The 25,248-nt window shown below is 40.8% G+C and overlaps 1 protein-coding gene across 1 annotated transcript in view; it reads right to left on the reverse strand.

Moving 5' to 3' along the window:
• Positions 1-23,844, reverse strand: part of LOC128739681 (nuclear pore complex protein Nup88) — a 138,080-nt gene extending 114,236 nt beyond the window's left edge. Inside the window, exon 1 of the mRNA XM_053835177.1 lies at positions 23,506-23,844. Within this exon, the coding sequence (XP_053691152.1) occupies positions 23,506-23,718 (213 nt within the window). The 5' untranslated portion in view covers positions 23,719-23,844. The remainder of the gene's footprint in view (positions 1-23,505) is intronic.
• Positions 23,845-25,248: the final 1,404 nt, after the last annotated feature.

The raw sequence follows: 25,248 nt of genomic DNA on the forward strand, positions 1-25,248 counted from the left end.
GCGAACGCGAATATGTAATGGTTGTGTGTGTGTGAACGTGGAAATATTACGAGAACCGCACCAATTCTTTCCTCTGAAGTGAGGAAAAGCACACATGTCAAAAGAAAAATTACAGGATGCTCGTGGAGAACAATTCACCAGTGTTTGATAAGAAAAAGGGCTGAATCGCAGCTCAAGTGGTTCTGTTGGGTGCTGTTTGATTTGGCCTTTCGACGTCTAAAGGTGTCTGGCAGTTTTTTGCTTTCTTACTTTTTGCCTGGTGTAGTCACAATTGGCTGCACTTGCCACCGGTACCTACAACACAATTCAGGAAAAAAGCTGAGTTATTCATAAACCAGTTTTTCGAGAATCACGAGTGTAGGTTGAAGGGTTTTGTGAGAAAGGAGAGTTTCATTGCAAGTTGGTCTCATATAAGGTTTATAAATTCTACAGCAGCATTTGTAAGCTATCTAAAAATTAAAATTTTTGTCTGTGTCATTCACGTACCCAGGAAAATGAATTCAGCTACTTCCCCCATGCTCTCTACAAGCCACCGTGTACTTCGCGCAGCTACCCTCTTGAGAAGCCCAAAAGCATCAACGGTAGTTTTTTACAATCGACGGAGGGCACGGTAGAAGAAAGTAATATAACAAAGGTGTTGATAGTATCCAAACAGAACGGGACAAGGCGTGAAGGCCAAAAATTATGTCAGAAAGGGTCATTGAAGCAACGCTTAAGAAGTTGTGTACCGTTCCTCTTTACCCAAGCTTTACAACTTAAACGTATTTATTTTCGTGAGGAAACCCTCAATGCCAGGCACACTAATGATCTATGTTTACATCACGTGGCGCAGTGTGAGATCCTAACCCACTAAAAACCTCACAAGTGCCTGACCTCATGACACATCGTCACATGATCGAACCAAGGATGGCGACCGTCATGAATTCCATCTCCTCACGGCCATCCTCATAGGGTTTCTTATCGAGCTCAGAACTGCTGTGTCGAGTTTGCCCTTCCACTCCACTTCACGTGTTAAGCCTGTCATCAATCATTACTCCAAGATGCCTAAGCATACGCGTTGAGGCAATTCCGTGCTCTCCGACAATGATTTCTGCCCGCTGTACGACTTTACAATTACTGACCAGCAGGACCTCCGTTTTGTAGTGACCATGGGGCATACACAGCATTTTCAAATTTTGCTTCGCTGAGGTGTTACAGTTAAATAAGCTAATCCGGTGCACTAAGTGCAGGACAGCCCTGTCGAGATGTCATTCGCAGACCTCTGGGCAGTTTCAGAGTCAGTACGCCGTTGAACATCCCATTCCAAAGCGTTGGGCCGAGGATGCAGCCTTGCGGAACTCCCGCCATGATCTTCCGGCACTCGGCGGATTCAAAAAAAAACAACCTATTTTGGAAGTAACTCTTCAGAATTCTGCTCAGATATTAGGGACCTTCCGGCGATCCGGCGATGGCATCCCAGCTGGCACTGTTACGCTGTTTAGGTCGATCGTTACAACACTTTTGTTTAGACGATTTATCGGTTCACTCGTCTACTATTCGAATACATCTACAGTGGATTTCGTTTTCCGGTATCCGATTTTAAGATCGTGTTCACCCTCCGTGCACGACGTCAGCTTGTTTAGGATAATCCTCTCCATGAAACATATCGGCTTATACGATGTTGAATCTCCCGCAGGCTTTCCTGGCTTTGGCAACAGCTCTAACTTCAGGATCTTAAAGCTGTCTGCAAAACAACCATCCTCCAGACATTTCTGCAGCTCTGTCTGGAACATATTTGGGTACGCTGGTATCGCTGACTTCAGGGTTACATTAGGGATTCCATCTGAACAAGACGCCTTCTTGAGCTTCAGTCGGCATTTTTCACCTCTTCTAAACCGTACGGCGTTATTGACCATGTCGTAGGGTCGTGCCTCTATGATCGCCTTCAGCTTATCCGAGCACAGGTCCCTAGTGGTCACAAGACTTTTGACCTTCGCTATCACGTTACTGTACGGTTTACCCTACGAGTTTCCATCAGATTTTTGGCACAGCTCCTTGTAACAGCTGCTTTTGCTCAGCTCTATCTCCCGTATCAATGTAGCCCTGGCTAATCTCTCTGGACGTGTTTTCTGGCTCTGAAACAACTAGCGGGAAGGTTGCTAATTGTTTCCATCCACTAGTAAGCTAGGCACCGGTGCGGTGGTTTCTCGGTTCCAGTTTTCTTGGCATAGTAGCCCTCGCATGCCCTCGCCAAGATATCCATCAACTCGTCTTCAGTCAGGATCGGGATTCCACTATCCACTCAGAGTGCCTGGACAAAGAAATGCTGGTCGATATCCGTCGTTTTCCACTTCCATTGAGATTTATCTTTGTTGCCTCCATCACTGCTTACCCGCCTTTGCCTTTTTATACGCTGGGCATTGGAAGCCTCCCATCGTGTGGTTCGCTTGCAAAATGGCCGTTCTCGCCGCATTTCCGACACGATCGAAGGATAGCTTTTAACACACACACTGACCACCCGATTTTATTGTTGCCCTTTTTTAGTAGCCTGGGCGCTGCTGTCGCCGTCTGCATTTCACCCTAGGCCTTTCGCAACCGGATTACCGACGTTACGTCACCCACTGTGCTTTTAGTGCAAGACGGGCTTCGTTTAGCTCTTCAGCTAGCACTAAGTCGTTCATCAATGAACGAGAATCATCGTAAATATCTCTTAACAAATTCGGAATCGTAACTTAAAGCTTAATAAAGTCCGCCCAAGTTGATTTTCAATCGTATATCATGATAATAACTGACACACATACCATTTTCAGCACACAATTGTATAGCGGTACGGAGGGAGTCGGGCTTAATTGGATATTATCGTACATAAAACTAAACTACGTATGGGTCATTCCACGCGAAGTGTCCGAGCCCCGTGTAATCGCCCTTCACGAATTTTAACCAAATTTCGCCAGATTGTTCGTTTTCGGTCAGAAAGCAAAAATCGAAAATTTGGTGCCGATCGGACATTCCCTCGATTAATGGGAGCACCTTAATGTTTAAGGAAACCCTTTTTTGTCAAAACCTCTTATTTTCTGTTGCTTATATCTCCGGAAGGATTAGGTTTAGAAATTACCCAAGGAATTCGAAAAAATATATTATTTTTAAGTACCAGTGCTGCCAAATACTTTAAAATTCAATTTGAAAATTAAGTTTTCATTTTTCTCTCAATGAAGACAATTTGATCTCAAAAATTCCAACTTCATCGTGTTTTGCAGATTTTTTTTACACAAGAATCACCTATCGCCCTGAGGTATTCTTTGTCAATCCCGTTTTAAGGCAAGCGATACTTCATTTTTATGTAAAATTTGTTTTCTTTTGCTTATATCTCCGGCAATAATAAGTTTAGAAAGACACTATTTTCATATTTTCAAAGGAAATCATCCATTGAGAGAAAAATGTAAATTTACTTTTCAAATTGAGTTTAAAAATGTTTGGCAGCACTGGTGCTCAAAAATAATATCTTTTTCGAATTCCTTGGATGATTTCCTTTGAAAATGTGAAAATAGTGTCTTTTCAAACAATATTTCCAGAGATATAAGCAAAAGAAAAAAAGAGGTTTAGACAAAATCGGGTATTTTCCTTAAAAATGGAGGCGCTTCCATTAACGGGGCATAGTACTTTTTCAATTTAAAAAAATCGAAATTTTTTTTATTGATTGTTTCGAAAGATTAACATTTTGACCATATGTGTTTCAAGTCATATCGATGAATTCCAAAAATTGACAAAGTTACAGCTATTTGTATCTCGCATGTCTGGAGCGATTACACAGCGAATAAAAACTTCAACGTCGTTTTTCTCGAAACCAGGTTTTGAAAATCGGTACCATAAATATCTCAAGAACGGCTCAAGCAATTCTCATGATTCTTTTTTTGTTTCAAAGCCAACAAAATTATCTAGTGTTTGACCCATCCTTTGTTCGATATTACAATTTTTGTATTTTTTATGAATGTTTGAAGTCAATTTTTTCGACTAAAAACCTTACTTTTATGTTTGAATCTCCGCCATTTTGTTATGCGTTCGAATTTTTAAAAAAGGATGGGTCAAACACGAGATAATTTAATATACTTTCATGTCGTTTTGGAATTTTTCAATTCGGATAAGCCCCCCAGCGCCAATCCATGGTACCGCAAATCATGTTTTTTTCGAATGAACATGTTCAAGGAGCCGTAGGGGAGAGGAGAAGAGGTTCACATATGCAAACAAAATTGTAAATACTAGTATAAAGTACAATGTTTAGAATGCAAAAAACTCGAATCGATTCGCTTTTCGCGTTATCGAGACAAAAATATTTGAAATAAGGCTAAAAATATGGTGTAAAAAGTACTATGCCCCCTTAATCGAGAAAATGTTCGATCCGTAGCAAATTTTAGATTTTTACTTTCTGATCGAAAACGAACAGTCTGGCAAAATTTGGTTCGTGGTTGGTCCGTGAAGGTTGATTACACGTTTGAACTTGTTCTCGGTCACTTGGCATGGAATGACCCGTATATAGATGAAATTCGTATTATTATACCTAATCACGTATATCGCCTCCAAAATAGTGTCTGGTCAAATATTGAATAGAGTAACTGTAGTCAAAGATTTAGGCATCTTATTGGATACTAAGCTTACCTTCAAAGAACACATCGCTTACATTTCTGCAAAGGCTGGGCGCGCTCTAGGTTTTATGTTTCGTGCAACTAAATTATTCAAAAACGTCCATTGTCTTAAATCAGTCTACTGTTCTTTGGTCCGCTCAGTTTTGGAATATGGATCTATTATCTGGGCACCATATTACCAAAATGGCATTCAGAAAATTGAAGCAATTCAACACAAATTCTTGCGGTTTGCCCTTCGCTTCCTTCCATGGAATGATCCTAACAACTTACCTTCTTATGAAAGTAGATGTCAGCTAGCTGGACTTGACCTGCTAAGCGTTCGTCGCGATGTTGCTAAGGCTACCTTTGTTGCCGATCTAATTCGCTCGGATATTGACTGCCCCGATTTGCTTAACCGTCTCAATTTCAATGTGAGGCCTCGAAATTTACGTCGTAATAATCTCCTGTTCATCCCTGGCTCTCGCACAAACTACGGCCACAATGAACCGTTAGTAAGTGTATGTCGCGTGTTTAACGTTTGTAATGAAGAATTCGATTTCAATGTTTCTCGTGCTACGTTAAAGAAGAATTTTTGTCTTGTTATATCTGCCTCATAAGTATTTATTCAGCGTGTATAAATTAGGTGTATTATTTGTGAATTAGCGCATAGGATAGTATATAAGCAATGTTGTACTGTAGGATGACATGTTATCTGTTGTACAGTTAAAAGATGAGAGGTTTTGTGCCCACGGGAGAAGATACAACGACATAGAGTATCACTCCCGAGGGCTTTTCCCTACTCCATAGAAAATAAACAATAAACAATAAACAATAAACCGCCGACAAAATAGTACGTATATGCCAATTTTGCGCACCAAATACGATTTATTAGCATGTATATATGTACGTAAAGCTGATTTTTAGCCTTTTTATACAAATAAAAATGTTAGCTGGGTCTCCTGCGCTCGGTAGCGCTGCCTCAAGGCTTGGCACGTACTCAGTACCGAGTAACTCGGTAACTCGAGTCGTTCCAGGCGCATTTTAACCATCAAAAGGTAGTAATCAGAATCGATGTTTACGCTATGATAGGTTCTAACGTCGAGAAAGACCTGGAATAAAGGAAGCTCTTCCACTGGGCAAATGGCCCACCGTGTTCCAAGCGGAAGCATATGCAATATACATCTGCGCCAAGATATGTCTAAAACGAAAGTATAGGTATGCTAAAATCGGAATCTTCACGGACAGCCAGGCTGCACTACTGGCTCTCAAGCCCACCAAATGTGCATCCAAATTAGTTTTGGAGTGCAGCACAACCTTGAGGGAGCTCTACCGCCAGAACAAAGTTTTATTATTCTGGGTGCCTGGACACTGCGGAATCGTGGGCAATGAGCTTGCCGACAGCCTAGCGAGACAAGGATCTGCTCATCAGTTCATTGGCCCCGAACCGTTTCTGGGCACCTCCATATCCGGTGTCAAAAGCGAATTACTAACCTGGGAAAAGCTAGAAATAGCATCCAGTTGGTATAAAGCGCAGGACTGTAGACAAGCTAAACAGTTTATCTACCCAGACCTTGCAGTAGTTAACAAACTACTTACCTTAACGCGTAGGAAACAGCGCACAATCACGGGACTCCTCACCGGACATTGTCCCACTCTGTACTATTTAAGGAGAATTGGCAAGGTCTTAACCGACATTTGCCGCTTATGCAATTTGGAACTAGAAAGTTCAGCGCACTTGCTCTGCTGGTGTGGAGCTCTTGCGTCTTCCAGGTTCAGCTTCTTCGGAAGCTACCTATTAACTCCATACGCAGTATAGAAACTTCATTCCAAGAAGGTAGTTGGTTTTATTAACCATGTAATACCTAATTGGGGCCCAGTCATACAACCCAACTCAACTCCATCAATTGGTATGAGCAATCCGTAAACTGTGTACAGCAATCGGGGCCAGCTACAAAAGACAATCTTCGTGTCTGTTGCAGTGGCATTTTTGAACTCAGTGCCCTTTTGGCATACAAAAAAAAACGTCGAGAAATGTCTTCCATCAAGTATCAAGCGTGGTTGATTTGCGCGTTTGGTCTGTTGTGGTGATCCAGCGTAGCATTGGGCGATACTACGAAAAGCATCGATATTCGAATATCGATACAATTTTTGTAAAGGTATCGATCCCGTTGAAATATCGGGCGGCAAGTATCGATACCAGTGGTATCGATATCGGTATCGATACACTGACAGGGTGCAACGAAAACCACACTTTTGTTTATTATTAAGCTTAATTTTTTAGAAAATTATATGCGTGTGCTTTTACTACTGTTGATTCTCTTTCGTTCTCATACGAAATCTCGTTAGGAACGAAATAATAGCTGAGTCGGACTGGTCAGGCCTGCGGTTTTAAACTCTTTTGACCGGAAACTGCAACGAATTGCTCAGGATTGCTACAAAATTTATTAGAAAATCTAGTGGAATGATGGAAATGAAAAATAAATTTTAAAAATCGGACAAAAAGTACAAATCCGTTTTTTTAAGTTGGTAAACCGACTTTTTGCCAGATTGATCGGTCACCGGCTTTGCAAGTGAAAAACCGGCCGGGCCGACCAGAAATCGACCACTCAGCCAAGCGCTAGCAAATGCTTTTATATTTTGCATACGGTTTATGCTCCTTGATCGAAATGACTTACGAAGGGAAAAGTAGACCTGACTTAGCTAGAATGCGTCGTTGAATCTGCTTACTCGTATGATTGACGGCGGTTGTCAAAGATCCCTAATTTATGAATTCATCAACCCCTTCCAGTTCATCTCCGTCAAAAGTTATTTCATGCACTCAGGGTTTCTTCACTTAACAACGCAGTTGCGGCTTCATTGACGGTCTAGCGTATCCAACCACATCCATCTTCGAGTGCCAAGACAGCTACCTCCATTGAGGAAAGCAGAGCTTCACTCAGCAACTTGTGAGTTGTCTAATTGCATTTGAAATTAATTTTAAAATCGGAGCTGGAATTGCACTTGAAATTTTACTTAAAATTGAACCTAAAATTAAACTTGATATTGAACTTGAAATGGGAACTGAAATTTAACTTAGAATTGAGCATGGCATTATGCTTAAAATTGAACTTCAAATTGATATTGATGATCAAATGATATTGGACTTCAGTTTGAATCAATTTCAACTTGAATCTTTACTTTAAATTGAGCTGGAAGTAAGACTTTAAATTTAACTTAAAATTAAACTTGAAGTGGAACTTGAATTTGGACTTCAAATCACACTTAAAATTAGACGCGAAGTTAAACTCAAGTTTGGACCAATTCAGACTAGAATATATAAATTGGACTTGAAATTACACATGAAATAGGACTTATAATGAGGCATGAAATTGAACTTGAAATAGGACATAATAAAGAACTTAAAATTTTACTAGTAACTAATAGTGAATTGGATGTAAAATTTGACTAGAAATTATACTTACAACTTTGCCAGAAATTGGAGTTAAATCGGACTTCTACTTGAACTTGAAATAGGATTTGAAATTGAATTTGATTTTTTTACATCACCCAAGAAATCCGACTTTAAATTAGATTTCAAATTGAAATTGAAGTTTTACTTAAAATTTGATTTAAGACTGGAACTGGGAATGCATCTATTTTTACAGAGTTTATTTATCGAAAAAAAAATTAGCTGCCGCATTAATTAGGTACACCTCTTATTTTAATTTCTACGAGTTCGAGGTGGTCGGATAACATCTGCAGCAGAGAAATACGCAGAGGTATTCTTGCCGGAAGTCGTGCTTACTACGGATTCTACAAGACCCTAAAATCTGGCAAGCTTCATCCCTGTACCAAATGTACCATGTACAAAGCGCAAATAAGACCGATAGTCTACGGGCACGAAACGTGGACAATGCTCGACGGAGACTGATCACTTTTGGACGTCGTGTGCTTAGGATCATCTTTGGTGGTGTATGTGAGTACGGTCTATGGAGGAAAAACATGAGCCACAAGCTGGCGCAGCTTTTCGGCCAACCCAGCATTCAGAAAGTTGCTGAGGCTGGAAGAGTACAATGGCCGGGACATGTTGTGAGAATGCCAGAAAACAATCCCGTAAAAATGATGTTTGCCTCGAATTCGGTTGGTACCAGGCGCAGAGGTACGCAGCGTGCTTGACGGTTAGACCATATGGAGCAAGTCCTGGAAAGTGTGGGACATTCGAGAAATTGGAGGCGGACAGCCATGGATCGAGTTTGTTGGCGGAACATTGTTATGCAGGTGAAATCCTAATAGAGCTTGCTAAGCCCAGTGCAAAAGGCTACAAAAACTTATCGTTTATCACTCAAACGTATGTTTTTTTACCGGGGTATAACTTATTCTTATTCTTATTTCTTATTCTTATTAATACCATCACAGCCACAATAAAGGATTCCTGGAAATAATTTTAATTATTTCTAATGATAGAAATATTTCAAATTATTTTCTTGTCTGTATTAACATTTGGAAAACATCCGAGATACATCTCAAATGTTAAATCGGCCAGGCCAACTGTGAAGTATTACCGTAAAGACGATTCTGTGAAATGTATCTTGTGTGAATACGTTATTCATACATACATATATTACTGAATCAGCAGGGAAAGAAGAAACGGGGACGTCTCGTACCAACCGTTTCTGATAAATTATTAAGCTTTGTTTCGTTGGGAGTATTTAGCTAGTAAAGATTATATAATACTTCGGACCCTCGAGGATGAACTTATGGCATTTAGGCCAAAAGTCCGGCTGCAATAGGCAAAGGTTATAGCGCCTTATTTCGCTCTCTGCAAATAGATGAAAAATCCCAACTACCAAAGATGTAGTAAATAGTATAGATTATTCGTATGACATGAGTTACTTAATAAAATAACAAAAATTACTGTATAATGAAATTGAATCATTTGTTTGAGAAACCCCAAATGTGCTTTTGACACAATTGTAGGAAAACAATGAAAAACTGATTTTCTCGAAATATTTTCAACCCCAACAAAAAGGGGTTTGTGGAAGCAACCTTTTCCCGGGATTTGAAAGAAGGTGTATGAATCCCCGAGGATTCAAAACTTTCAAAAACTCATGAAAATTGGCTCATGTCAAATGGCGCTTGTGGGGTTTCTCGATCAAACGGTTCAATTACTGACTGACGTAAAAGCAGATAGATAACAGAATGTTTTTGTAGAAAGCAAAATTGCTTAATATTAAGTTATTGTTTTCGTGGAACTTCATGACAAACAGAAAAACCAAAACGATCTCACCGGTATTTCCTCTTTGTTCCATCGTTCGTTCCATTAGTGTGCAGATTCACAAATCCGGTGTTCTCAAAAGCAGTGAACATTTTCCTCACACAAATTAAGGAGCTGAACGGATTTTTCTGGTTATCACCGCCACTAGCGCATCCAACAGTTACCCCGCTGTAATCTGTTGGTGTATCGACTGGACCTGTGTGTATGTAGATTTCCATATCCTTGAACTGGGGACAACTTTGTTAACCTAAGGAGGATAATCAGGCTCCACCACTGAATAACTCTTCCGATTGAATTTGACAGTGACACATTGAAGACTCCTCCGAAAGCTGGGTTTCAGGTGTTTCATGGCAGGACGCCTAGTCTGCAAGAGCAGCTTCCGTGTGAACGACTGAATCGCTAGCTTTAAGGCTATCGACATCCGCTAATGGTACTGGTAACTAGTATAATACATATCAGGAATACATATATAGTTCTAATTGATCTTTAAAGGTCCAAAACCTGATTAATTGAATAATTGAATAATTTTCACAATTCACAAGAAAAATTGACAGCAAAAATATTTGCTGCCGACCACACGCGTTGCTTACTGCGATCCTCGTTTTTTTACCGGGGTATAACTGGGGGAAAACAAAAACAAACGTGTAAAATCAATGTAAAATCTGTTGGCTGTTGGCTGTAAATCAATGGCTGTTGTTACCACAACAAATCGCGCGTCGATGTGTGCGTACGATAAACACCAGCAAGCTCAATGGACATCGCATTAGGATAAGTAAAGTATTTTAGTTTCTCTAGCATTTACTATAAAGGTATCGCTACAAATATCGTCGTTTTAGCATCGATACTGGCCGGTATCGGGACGCTCAGTATCGATCCAAAATATCGATGTATCGGCTCAAAAGTATCGATTTTTTCGATACAGATACAGTATCGCCCAATGCTAGATCCAGGTCCAGGTGCACCGACATGAGAGGCTATGTCGGAAATAGGTACTTCGCATGGTCATATTTTTGGAGCCGACGAAGTTAATGATTCGATGGTCGTTTTTGTTCGTATGCGGGTGTGTGCTGAACGTTCCCAATAACTGGTCCGAATTCCTCCTCCTGGCCAACCTGAGCGTTGAGGTCTCCGATGACGATTTTGACGTCATGTCTGGGGTGATTGTTGCGTTCACGCTGAAGCTGCACGTGAAAAGCGTCCTTATCGTCCTGGTTAGTTCCTAAGTGTGGACTATGCACGTTGATAATGCTAGTGTTGAAGAAACGACTTCTAATCCTCATTCACACCTCATGCACATACGGCTGTCGATTGGCACCGCATAATTACGCGCTTACCTCCTGTCGAACCCTGAATAAGTCGAATAGAATCCTCGAATAAGTGGAAATGAATGCGGGTACTTTTCAGAAAATTAGGACACTTGCACTTTCATGTTTAAAACTTACAATCGTTAGTCCTTGTTCATTGTCTTGGTCGATGCCGTCCTATCCTTGGTATTTTTTACGAAAGGCTTGTAAGACCCTTCACTGTCAACAACCGATCTTAGTTTACACCAGGGTAGGTTACCCGATTTCTGATTTCTGATACATTAATTGTTCTAAACTGGTAGACGATTTTGATGAAAACTTTCGTTAATAATTGGATTGTATTAAATTTTCATGTACTCCTTTGTCTTAGTTTTGATAGGTCAGCCCAACTCGGTTATAAGCTTAGTATAATTAATGAAAGTTGACTGTATATTCCAGAAGACAACCTTGCGGTGAGTTATTTCACAGGTTTATTTCTTTAAATAAAAATAGAGTCGCAATGTGCTACAAATTTTCACTTATCCATCGCATAATTTCTATTAGTGAACTTTCTACGACACTGCCACCGTATTTCGTGGCAACAAAATATTCAATTCTTATTAACCGCTGTTGGCTGGCTGGCAAAAATGAAAGCTGATCACCATAACGGCTGTATTAAAATAAAAACAAATAGGACGATTTTATTAGCTCGCCAAGCAGTGAAAATCACACAATACACACCGTCTGCTGCTGCTGCTGCTGCAGGAGCCGCCATGCAGTTGATAGTTTGCACATTTGTGACTATTTTGTACTGCTGAAGTAACAACGGCGGAAAGCCTTTCTTTGCTTTCGCTGCTGACTGTCGCTCGTAAGCAACGATTTGCATAAAACTGATCATAATATCGCTTTATGGCGCCGTCGGTGCACGGCAATGTGCAACATACCGGAAATTGAATTTTCAGCATTAAGTTCCTTGTGTTATTCGCATCATCGCCCCGGAAGAAGCAGCGACAATAATCGTAAATAGCATCTTTGTTTCAGATTTGATTCTCCTCTCTCTCAGTCCCAGTGTTGCCTTTTATACCGCTGAAAATTCCCGGCCGACTCCATCAATCCCTAATAAACTTTAGCAAACCAAACGAACCGAAGTGGTGTGATGGATCGTTTATGCACCGTATCAAACGCGCCTGTTTCCGTTGATCCAATTTGGACCAGGTCGTAAAAATGGCCTTTTGGCACCATCATCCATTTCGTCACGCATCGGGAAGTGATTCGTCGCCCTAACGATATAATGATCTATTATTATGATTATGGCCATCGCCTCGCTACCAGCCAGAAAAAGGACGCACTTCTTCCCCGGTTCCTTCGTTTGATTCGGCTGACAGCGAACTGATGAGAGGTGTCAGACCAAAGTGCGGCGAAAAAGCTTTTATCTCGTCGATCATCAAATCAGCCTCCGCCCTTTCGCCAAGCCGAACCGACTGACTGACCGCTTGTTTACGTGCCCTCACCAGCGGCAGCGAGAGGAAGAGAGCATTCCCGGAAAGCGGGAACTAAAAAGGTGGTGGTGCGATGGCTTCCATCCATCATCTATTAACCAATTTAGCAGCGCCAGGCCATTTGTCAGCGATGATGGGCAAACATCTGTTATTTCGGCTCGGTGGAAATTTATTTTGGGGCCCTTTGGTTCGTTTTTATGATTCTCTGATTTCCGCTGTTGGTTGATGAGGCACACTCTCGTCGCTCCCGGACGTGGGGTTCGAATGTGGATGGAGGTCTCCTGGGAAAATCATGCTGAGATAAATGGCAACGGAGGGTTTGTTTGGTTGTTGTAAAAAAAGGCAACTGCTTCGAAGTTCGATAGTAGAATTGATATTTCTAATCCGATGTTTCGTATCAGCTTGATTGAGGAGAAAGGTAAAAAGTAACAGCAGAGCAATTACTCTAGAAGTCCCGTTTTGATTCGTTCTAATCATAGCGGGATGAATGATGATGGATAGCAAGTCTCCAAAACACTGTAAAAGTTTTTTTGTCCACTCAATATGCCTCAAGGCACGGTTATGTGATTATATCGCAGTGTGGTTGTAAAATTTTTGCAGCGATTTCCCAGGGTAGGATTTTTCTGACGAGCGACGACGATTTCGTATTTCATCGTTCACTTGCACTCGCCGGCACTTTATGTGACATTAAATACCGCCGTGCCTGAGAAGGCCAACACAGCTGGGGAAAGGGATGGCCGAAGCTCAAGACGAGCCGAAGGAAACACCACTATAACAAGATGACATATTTATGGCCGTGCTGGTCTAAATTAGCCACTACACGGGCAGCTCCGGCAAAGGAAAGCTGTAAAAACCCGGAACAGCCCGAAAACCAAGAATCAACTCCGGAACCCGTATACCAACGACACCGGCAAAAGGGGATATCCTTAATTACGGAAGTATTAAGAAATTTTCAACTGCACTAATAATAGTATCTCGAAAGTATAAATTGTACCCACACTCATCATAATAATAAAATAATCCCGGCCTGCGCCGTTCATTGTCACCGTGTCTCCGGGTTTGCGTTGCAAAAATGGTACTTCCGATTTTTCCAACGGGCTCCTGCTGGTAAAAAGACCGTCGTCCGCTGCATCTTTCCTCGACTTGTTTCATTCGCTGGCTATTTCACTCGTTTTCACTCATTCGTGTGCGGCGCTCTCTGTCTCTATCTCTATGTCTCGCTCTAGAACAGTATAATTCTTGATCATCCAACTGCAGTCCCTATACCTACTCCACCCAACCCACTGCAGTTGAACGGAGGAACTTTTGCAATTTTATCCTCCCTCCTTATGTTTTTCGCCTCCGCACCCGGTCTGTTTGACCTTTGGTTTACGAGTGCGACTGGAGAGTAATTTTTTTCTTCGATAATAAGTCAAAAATTTTTACTCTTCGCGTTTTGGCCCACAGACGCAGAAATTAGCTGCCGGAATGAGTCCTTTTTCGTGATTTTCAGTTTTTTGGGGAATGCAATAATTCGCTATCAGTTACCTGAACTTACGTTAGAAGTATTATTTTTAAGCTGTTAGATTCGTACTTTTTACTATGCTTTTGCTGGCCTTTTCTTTTTTACGGAAATTTGAACTGTTTTGGCGTAGAATTACGTCTTACTGCAGGGTAGATTCAGGCCAACGTCACGAAAGAATGAAAGATTTTGACTGTTAATAGCTCTTCCAATTCAGAACGGAGTTTGCTGGTTCACATACCATTCGAACCGCAAAAGATTGCAGCAATTGCGTTTTCATGAAAATATTGTTTCCAATGGCTAGATTTTTTGCTTCGCAGGCACGGACGATTATTACATACACCAATCGTGCGGCTGCTGCTGTTGCTTCAAGAAGAAGAAGAAGAAGAAGAAGAAGAAGAAGAAGAAGAAGAAGAAGAAGAAGAAGAAGAAAAAGAAGAAGAAGAAGAGGATGAAGAAGTAAAAGAAGAGAAGAAGAAGAAGAAGAAGAAGAAGAAGAAGAAGAAGAAGAAACTTACGACAATTGCGTAGTCTCGGCTTCCTGACTAGTAACGGCTACTGGAATGCTATAAAAAAAACAAGCTGAGCCATTACCGTCGTTCATTCGCTGCTCGAGTGCCGAGCTGTTCAGATCAACTCGCCTCTTCGATCTAAGCTTGGACCTCACCAGCGGTAATCCGGTTTAGATATCATCGTGTGGAAAATTATTGTACAAGGGTCATTCCACGTCAAGTGTCCGAGTGCCATGAATCGACCTTCTCGGATTAAAAATTTAGGTGAGGTGACTGTGAGAATAGGGCCCAAAGTCTCGGGTAATTTTTCAAATAGACCTATGTGACAATGAGAGATTCTCTGCGCGTCTCCTCTCTTCCGCTATTTACGGCGATACTAATGCATTTTAACACATCAGCTTTGAATGAATCGGTTGTCGGAGTCACTAGTAAGCTGAATGTTTTGAAAATTTTCTTTTCGACGCATTGATCGTAAAAAGAGGAAGAGAGGACCCGCGAAGAGAATCTCTCATTGTCACATAGGTCTATTTGAAAAATTACCCGAGAAGTGTTATATTATTATGTTGCATTCTTGACTCATAAGCAGATTTTTTACAGTTCAACGAGTTTACACCTCTAAATTATGCAATATGTGCAAAGTTCAACAAATTATCCTGTTAGTCTTGATCAACTTTCTTTCATCAACTAAGCTTTCTGGTTCCTACTGCAAGTCCCAGGTGACTGTTTTGCTTAACCTTTAAGTTCCCCAAGTCGAAAATCGGGGTGCTTGCAATCAGACTTTTGGCGGTATTTGCTTTAAATTTCATTCCATTTTAATTCAACTCGTTTTAAAAGAACCGTATTAGATTGAGGCAAAAATCAATCAAACAATTTATGAGTGGAATTCGGTACCGCTTTTGACGGAGATATTCCGGATTACAGTGTACAGTGGTTTGATTGCTCTGGAATCGTGAACTTTTTTAATTTTCATAGTATTTTTTCAATATGGCGTCTTCGGAAGAATTTTTGTTTATCAATAGACGCAACAACTGGTGGTTAGTATTAGTTCAGAACTCAAACACAGGTGGCGCTGCAAAATATAACTTTTTAATTTGATGATATAGAGGTATAGTACGTTCTAGGAAGTTTTAGATAATTTTATTATGAAGCTTTTTGCTGAAAACATTATTCCTCTAAGTATCACAGTCTTTGAGATATTAGGCGTCTTTCATGACGGACCCCCAAAATTGGAATTTTTACTGTAGCTTCCAAACTATGTGATTTAGGGAAAAATAATGTTCTGCAAACATTTGCATCTATTAAAATCACATACTTTTGCAGAAGATAGTGAACACGTATCTTCTATACAGAGCGAGTTAATGAACGATTTAGGTAAAAATTAGTCATATTTCGTACTGCTATGCAATAAAAAGTTGGAAAAACTGGCGACCGAGATACACTCAAGTCGCTTTTTACGCGAAGAATACGTCCCGCGTAAAAAAAACCACGTGAATTCCGAAAATCGCGTAAATTCCGAAAATCGCGTAAAAAACCGCGTAAATTCGCGTAAAAACCGCGTAAATTCCAAAATTCGCGTAAAAAAACAAAGTTTTGCGTAAAAAAAACTTAGTGGATTTCAACACTACGCGAAAAAATAGACGTTTTGAGAACATCCGCGTAAATTCCGAAATTCGCGTAAAAAACCGCGTAAATTCCGAAAATCGAGTAAAAAAACCGCGTAAATTCCAAAATTCGCGTAAAAAACCGCGTAAATTCCGAAAATCGCCCTGTTAGCAGCAAGGTACGATGCTAATCTAACAAGCCAGCCGACGTATGCACTTGCAGCGCCACTCTTCCTTAATTTGCCTACCTCTATTTTAAAGTATATGCGGTGTGATATGAATTTATCAGATGCATTACAAGAAGCTGATTGAAGGATCGGCCTTCTGGCGGGGAAAACCCCCATTCACAACATAAGGTTTAATTTGGTTTTGTTTTGTTTAACGGCGCTTGCTACCTATGCGCCAAATAAACTAAAGGGATATGTTATTGTCTGCCAATACTTGCCGCCCATCTCGCTAATGTCCATCATCATCATATCAGCATTCCATAGGCAGGACGTTTGCCTGTTTTCACACCGTCTGGACGAAGCATCAAAATAGGCGGTCCGATGCTCACAACCATGGAATTTCCAACGATGCCTACCGACAGCAGTTTTATTACCTGGTCTTAAGTTTCCTGTTTGTAAATTTAGTTTCAATAAAATCAGTCGTTATCTAGAGCTAGATCGTGCGTGTTTGATTTCTCTAGATTTAAGTTCGCGGATTCCCCTCTTCCAGGTGGATCCGCGGCAGTCCCATACGCAGAGGCTGCACACTAATCTCGGCTGTGTGGTACTGCAAGAGTTTAATAGGATCCTTACACTATCCATGTAATTGTCCTGTACTCTAATAACCGGCTGCGAAGCCTGCCGATGAAGAAGGGTCATGTCTTCAAGACGGTTATACCCAAAGCTTTGCTCTACTTGCATCGCAAGACACTAGTAAGAAAAGCAAAGTAAGAAATATAAAATTAAATATCGAGCATGTATTTTGCATCGCCACATAGTTCACTCGCCAACTTGTCTCGCGACGCCCTAATTTTTTTTTTATTTTGTCATGTTTATTTAAATTAATATTTACAATTCAAGAATAGCTTTTAGCGAGTTGGTGTCTATTACATTATTGCAGTCATTAAGAAAACATATGTAATTTGAAACTAGGTTTAGTATTTTGGTTTTGCTTATTCTCGATATTCTATTGAGTACTGGTTGTTTAATATCTACATACTCCATTCTTCGTAGTCCGGGAAGGCACGCTGCGATCATCTGCTGCAGCAGTTTCCATGCATCGGCTGCTCGCGGGCACTCGACCAGTTTATGCTCCAACGTTTCTACTGCTGCGTGACAATACAAGCACTGTTCACTGTCAACACGCTGAGTGATGTACATTAAGCGGCGATGCTCTGTTTTACCATTCACGAACAGATAGAGCACCGTTTTTTGATCTGACGACAGCCGCTGGTTCCGCAGTACGTTTGACCATATTTGACACCAGTTTGCTGTGGGGTTCTCACGCTCTACCTTTGGTTTTTCTGTACTGTCCACTAGATAGCGATGTTATGATGTTATCGGAGGACGGGTTCGCTAGGATGTGCGTTGGTAGTAAGGCGATTTGCTAATGCTACTAATTAAGGGATCTGATGATTTGAAAAGGCGGTGCAGCAAATTCATGTTTGCCACCGTTCTAGGATATTTTCTGGTATGGTCCAATCTATATCTATTGAAACAATATTTATTACTGTATATTTTTAAATCTATTTTTCATACCTGACACGATGTTATGACGAGTTTTTTCGACGTTTTTTTGTGAATTGAAGAATGATAAATTGGGTAAACTTGAAAATTGAGATATATTTACCAAAAATATATTGGGATTGCAATGACAGGTGGGATTTCAGCCCACAATCTTTCGGTTTGTACCCGAAGGCTTTTGGCGTTAAGCTACCGTCCTCGCTTATATTGGTAGTCCAATATCCAATTTTTTTGAACGACGTACGGTCCTTTGTATCGTGGTTTCAATTTCCGAATCTGCCCGGAGGCCTGCAAATCTTTTTCAACGAGTCCGAGAGATCGTAGTATTTTCTGGCTGGTTTTCTCCGCTCATCGAAGCATTTCTTTAGTCTCTGCTGCTCCACCTTGATTCTTGTTTGCACTAATTGTTTCAGTTCATCCGATCGACCTTCAGGGTAGTAAACTGGTGAACATCATCGTTAGCTGGTTTTCGACAAGGTCTCGATGATACAGCTACAGTTGAACAGAATTGTATTTGGTGACAGTTTGGTTGTGCTGTTGATCATCGAGTTCAACCCCCCTTGAATCATTCGCAAATGTTTGTCCCAATTTTTGATATCCTCCTTCTCCATGCATCTTACGGTATCCAAAATACTTCAATTGGCACGTTCTATCTGACCGTTTGCACACGAGGTTCCAACCGCCACCTTCACGTGTATAATTTCCAATTGTTCACACAAACCCTCGAACTCCTTGGATGTGTACGCAGTACCACGATTTGTGATGATGCGTTTCGGTTTCCCTGGACCATCACTGGACCAGTTATTGTATTAGGGATTGCCTTCAATAGCCTATACTTCGTAAAACCATCCACTTACACAAGATATTCGTTTTGAAGCGATGAACGAACGAACAAGTTGCAGGTAGCTTCGTAACCGGCGAAACTAGAAATTGTTCTTCGCCGCTTCAATTACTTTATCCACCCCCTTATGTCCAAGGTCATCACGGTAACACGGTGCCAATCGCCAACGAGCACGATTTGGTACCACCCACTTCAGTCCGTCACTGCATCTACGCATCACGCTCTCCTCCTTCAGTGTGTATTCTTCGAAAAGCTGCCTACCCCTGTTATCCACTGGTGGTACTGACAAAATTTTCATAATCTCCAGAAGCTTTTCGTCCATACGCTGCAACAACTGGTTCCGGTTCTTCGCTTTCTGGCTCTTAGTCATATTACTGTAGCCTCAATAACCATCTTGCAACTACATACTGGTAACATTTGCTTCTTCTCCAGTCTTTTTAACGGCTTCATAGTCTATTACGATTAGAAAGTGTCTTCCTAGCAAGTATTTTCTATACATTTCCACTGATTCCACAATCGCTAAAGCCTCAAGCTCGTAACTATATTTTCGATTCTCAGTTTCAGAAGTTTTGCGACTAAAATAGTAGCCTCCTTCTTGGTCAGTCTAGTTAATGGATTCGCTGCAATACTGAACTCCTTCACAAACCGGCTGAAGTATTTATTTAGACCAAGACCGAGAAACTCTCTGACATTTTCCACGTTTGTCGGAACTGGAAATTCCCGAATTGTAAGGACTTTCCTAATTCCCGGTCGTATTTCACCTTCACTTATCTCGTGACCCAAAAAGTTGATCGACATTTTGAGAAGATGCGTCTACTCCAAATTTGCCACTAAGCCGGGTTCGCACAGTTTGCCGAGGAATATTGCAAGCTTATCGCTTCATGACGTCTTCTATATCGTGCCCACCGAATGTCACATCGTCTAAATACGCAACAAATCCCAACGACCGCAGTGGCGCAACAACTGAGTCTATCATCCGTGGAAACACAGCACTACTGTTCGATAAACCGAATGGCATCTTAAAATATTTAAAATACCCAGGTGGAGTGAAAAACGCGGTAAGTTCTTAATGCATGAGCTCGAGAGCGGGAGATTTGAATCTCCCGGAGGAGTCCAACGTACTAGATAGCGCGACCTGGTTGAAACCGACTTGCGAGTGGCGAGACGCTAAATGAATTGACGACCCCAGCCTAGGACCAAGTATGTTCGATCGGAGACAAAGTTGTATCAAGGAGGGAGCCACCCCCGCTATTAGAGGAGGAGGAATGCAGTTTTCATTAATTCTAAATAAAAAGTTACCAATAAACTTTGAGGCTCTATAGTTCATCCGGTATGTCGCCGGTCAGCAAATTCTGACCTGCAGTTGATTTTTTCATCCGATCTGAAATGTCCCGAATCTCTTCATGAGCAACCGAAGGACTCACTTTGTGGGTTCAACGATAGAACACCTTTACGAAATACAAAAATCATCACAACAACCTCTCTGAGTTTTTCTTTTCTCTTCTGAACATTTATGTAGCTTTGCGCCAGTACTCCGTTTGTGTCATTATTCTTTATATATATGTAGAAGGGTATGTCATCTGTTCTAGCGGGTCTTAACTTAACATTCTCTGAATCCATCCATCTGCGTAAATTAAACCCGCGAAGGAAAAGCCAATGTAAATCCCAAAATGTGCGAAAAAACGAGTAAACTCCAAAATTTACGTCCAAATTATCGCGTATAGAAAAATGCGTTTAAAAACTTTCTAAATTCGTTTCATTTCGAGTAAAAAGTCATCCCTTCCTTAAAAATAAAAAAAAAATAAAAAAATCGCCTTTTGTATACCAGCTTCACCTTGAGAACCTTAAGCTCCTATAAAAACTGTAAAATTGCTTTGGCTAATTTAGTTCGAAAACAGACACTGAGGAAGCCTGCAAGTCGTAGGCGAAATACGTATCTGTCATAGAATAAAATATACATAGTAGAATTAAATTGGATAAGTTTTCTTATTTTTTATTTTTTTTTATTTTTAGGTTTGCGTATTCTACTAAGACGCTCCAAAAACTTCAGGCATCCCTTCCTTGCTATTTGCTTAGGACTGATAATGAAATGCTGCGAACTGATCGATTAATTTTAGGTAATCGCGCTTTTGCCTATGATGAATTGATAGAGTATTAAATTGAGCACTCTTTGAAAAGACCTTCAAAACATTTCCTCAAGTCTACTGGCAGCGCCGCTACCAAATACTTTTAAATCGCTACAAGCCATTAGTTCTACTCAGGGAACTGCTTCAGATTCTAATTTAGCAAAGTATCTTCCCAGTCATAATTTCCGATGGCAGCAATTTATCAACTAATAATGAGTTATTTATCGCCATAATTAGCCTTTATGGCCATAATCTTAAATTATATGCAATCGCAAACTCCTACCGATCCGACTGCTGAGTTCCAAGTTCGCGGCGATGCCCGACGTGCCCGCGCGCCAAGGTGCACACGGGTTCGCGTGTCCTTCTACTTCGTCGCCGAAATTGGCGATTTAAATTATAGAAAGGAAATTTTATTACTTTTTAGTCCGCACCATTCGGGATGAGCGGCTGGAAAAAAATAATGGATTTTTCATTTTCTGTTCCGGTGCTTTTTTTGCCGCTTGCTCCCGCTCCCGGCAAGGTATGTACTTACACATTCAGTCTCCAGGGCCAAGTGTAATGATTAACATTTATTTGCTCGAGGGGGTGACCAAGTTTTTTTCGCCGCTCTCCTGTCCTGGTTGTTCTACTTTTTTTTTCTTTTCACGACCAAGCCGAGGCAATCTATATCGACATTATCGCATTTCGTTGCTCGCTTTCGATGGGCCGACGACCATTGCATCGGCAACAAGCGCGCCCCGGAAAATTGTCCTGCATTCATAATTTTACGATCGTAACAAAATTATTCAAATTTACCGAGCGGGATGAAGATAAGAGGGCAAATTTTGTCAATAATTTACGATCTACTTGTGAGTGGCGAGCGGACGGTACGGTACCCGATGGAAGTACTGAGGCGGCGGGCGGTTGCTCAATTTTCTCTACGGGTTTTTTCTTTCCATGGAGAGATTTTCCATACATCATCTAAAATGAAGAGACAGTCACAGCAGGGTACTTTCTGTCTGTGGATCAATAAAGTATGTGACTCAAGCTGGTAATTCATTCCGAAAAGAATGGACGAATATTATCCTGGCGGCATTCTATATAAGGCCTTCTTCGGTTGTGTAGCTTAGAGACCACAGATGAAAAGATACCATTAATAAACGCGATTTTCCCGCAGCACCCACCGCCCCGTGCGAGCACACATGCTACCCCAATGCTCTAACCATGGGCCTTCTCCACCCACCGGTGAAAACATACAAGTGAAAAACTAGACAGAAGTTTTCCTCCTAATATTTATTAATCTTTCATCTTTTCTTTTCTCTTCCATCTTAAGCTACACGTTGGTGTGGGTAGTATTATAGGAGACGAAGCGACACACGAGTTCGACAAGCACTTTCGGAACTACAGTCGTCAAGCTGCTTTCGTTCGCTGCGACTAAACAAAAACAGACCAGCGAGTGAAAATCTTCCGCTAGAAAAGCTAAGAAATGTGTCTCTAGAGCGACACTTGCGCGCCGGCAGATGGTCTGATGAGTGGCGGAGCCTTTTTCGTCATTCGTCTTTTAACAACGAACGGATCTAAATACTGTTTGACGTTAGAATTCTGCACCTTGGCGGCCCTTGGCAGAGGAGCTAGCTGAGCTCTACTATGGTACTAGTGAACTAACGATAGGTTTTAATAGAATTTTTATCTGTTTCAGACTATACATTATTTTATACAAAGGTATCATTATTGGAACCTAGGTATACATTTCACAATGGTGCACAATTTAGGTATTGAATAAAAGGAGTTGTAGTAAGATAAGCTGAATACCAAGTTTATGGAGGCTTTCAGGCCTTTTCCTTAATTTGTAAATTCTGCTTATTCTTGAATCAGTATAATTCCAACCTACAGAACAAATAAAAAAAAGTCATACTTTTTAAAATAAGTGATTTTTGAATGTATCTTAAATAGAACAAAACAACTTTTTATGAAGTTTTTATTGATTTACAAAATCGAGGTTAGGGGAAGCCATTATTTGAGTTTTTCATAATTAAATGGTAAATGGTTAAATGTTGATAGCTTTTTTTGGAAAGCTGTAATTTTGAGAAAAACTTCGAATGCAATTTCAAATAATTTTTAACAGACAACGTTGTTCAGTGAGGTAGTATTGATAAAACGAAGAACGTAAATCATTGTTTTTCATTTGCAAAGAGAACACTCTGATGAGTTGATTATAAATTTCAGTTACAAACCGTAATTGTTTCCTGAATTTTTAAAGTTGATCTATGTTGATTTTTTTTAAATTTAGCGAACAAAACATATTTAAAACATCAAATTGAAGAACTTCTACGCTGGTGCCCCATTTCAGGAAGCCTCTACTGTATCTGTATAAGAAACAGTGAGAGACCGTCACGCGACTTCTCTCTTTTTTACGCGCAGACGCAGCAGAGGTAAAGCAACATGAAACAAAAATAAACAAGAAACAACACGAAGCCGAAGCCAACCAAAACAGCTAGGTTATGTACATGATGTTCCGTTCCGGCAGTTCCTCCAGCGAGCCGACCAGCAAAATCAAACCCAACTCGGGCAGAGCACTAACCTGATACTTTGCCTGCTCGTCCCGTTTGGCGTTGGCCGCACGCCAGTTCAGCGTTAGCACCGAGCAATTTTTCGAATTCCACACAAACAGCATATCGTCTTTGGTTTCCAGCAGGTTTTGCGTCTTCTTGCGCTCGTCGGGCAGACAATCGCGAGCCACTTCGAAGATTTTCAATCCATTGAAACCGAAACTGTCGGTCGAGCTGGATGCCATTTTCACTTGCACTTTAGATCCGTACACAGTCGGGAACACTTATCGCGGAAAATAACGATTACCGGTTAACTGGAGCGTAATTTTCTTGCTTTAAATGTGGAGATTCGTTTAAAAAAACACCGATTAGCTGCGACGATTGATTAACCAAAACCAAAACAACACCGCGAACGTTACCGAGAACAAGAGAGAACTGTCAAATTTGTGCGTTTGTATGCGAGAGGGAGAGCACGTTTTGCACGTTGCTCTCCCGCTTGAGTCAGCTGATGTTGCTGCAGAAGGGAGCGGCTATCGGTGACGATCCATTTTCCGGAATGAAAACGAAAGAGGTGAATTTGTAAGGTTCTACACGTGCTCATGAAGCGCGTAAAAGAAAAGTAACCGAAATCGATGGAGTTTCCTTGCTTTTATTGTATTTTTTGATCTATATATGAATGGTTTTACACTAGAGTTGGTCGGGTAGCGGAAAATTTGCCCGAAACCCGCACCCGTACCCGTACCCGCCGGGTTCGGGTATTGAAAAAAAAATAATTTGCGGGTTCGGGTCGGGTACGGGTTTTCAATTTTTTCCTAATCGGGTACGGGTCGGGTTCGGGTATTCAGATTTTCATACCCGACCATCTCTATTTTACACCGATGAATGCATTTTGGATTCGTTTAGTGGCTTGAATAAAATGCTATCCCCAAGTAACATTTTTGTTGTACAAAAGCTTATAAAGCACTTGTTTCACGTGAATTAGCTGTACAATAGTTTAATAAGCTATTACACAACAAAAATGTTACTTGGGTCGCTTTGCTAAGAGTTAACTACCTACATGATATGAATGCTATTTCACCGGAATTTTCCTTCGCATACCGTGAACCCTCACTAATATGAAGAACACCTCGTTCAGATTAGGCGAGTTCATTTTTAATCTAAATATTGAGTAATTCTATTCATTTTGACATACGTGCAAAGCGCCCATTTTATGAATTTATTGTTTTAACTTAATGAAAACAAATGGTTTGAAAACCATATCAAATATGTGCGAATTCTGAGCGTCCGGATTGTAGAAAAGGAAATTGGCTTAAAAGTTTCCTCTAAAATGGTTTATCTTGGATGCTGGAAAGAGGTAAGTTGAATGTGAGCTATATTGCCAAAGCTGCTGAGGAAGAGGAAAGATATTAGGCCATTGCAAATATTTTTAAAGTTTTTGTCACCCCTCACTTGGAAATTGGCTTTAAAAATTGTGGGGTAAAAAAATAATTTGCAGGATATGAGTTAATATTTTTTATAAAATCTATTGGCTGTGGGCTTTACAGCCTGAGTCTACGAGTTGAAAAGTTGAGTTAACGCTTCTAGCACGAAACAGAAATGGAAGTTCGAACAATGAAATTTCCGAAAATCGGCCGAAAACATTGTCCATCTAGCGGCAAGCATGAGCAAAAGCTACCTAAAATGATCCGTTGTGTATGGCGCTTGATGACTTTTAATGTGAACGCATTCATATCACCGGGGTTCAGATGAGAAATGTTTAGAGATTAGAGAAGGTC

This window comes from Sabethes cyaneus, chromosome 3 (genome assembly GCF_943734655.1).
Source record: "Sabethes cyaneus chromosome 3, idSabCyanKW18_F2, whole genome shotgun sequence".
Classification (NCBI taxonomy): domain Eukaryota; kingdom Metazoa; phylum Arthropoda; class Insecta; order Diptera; family Culicidae; genus Sabethes; species Sabethes cyaneus.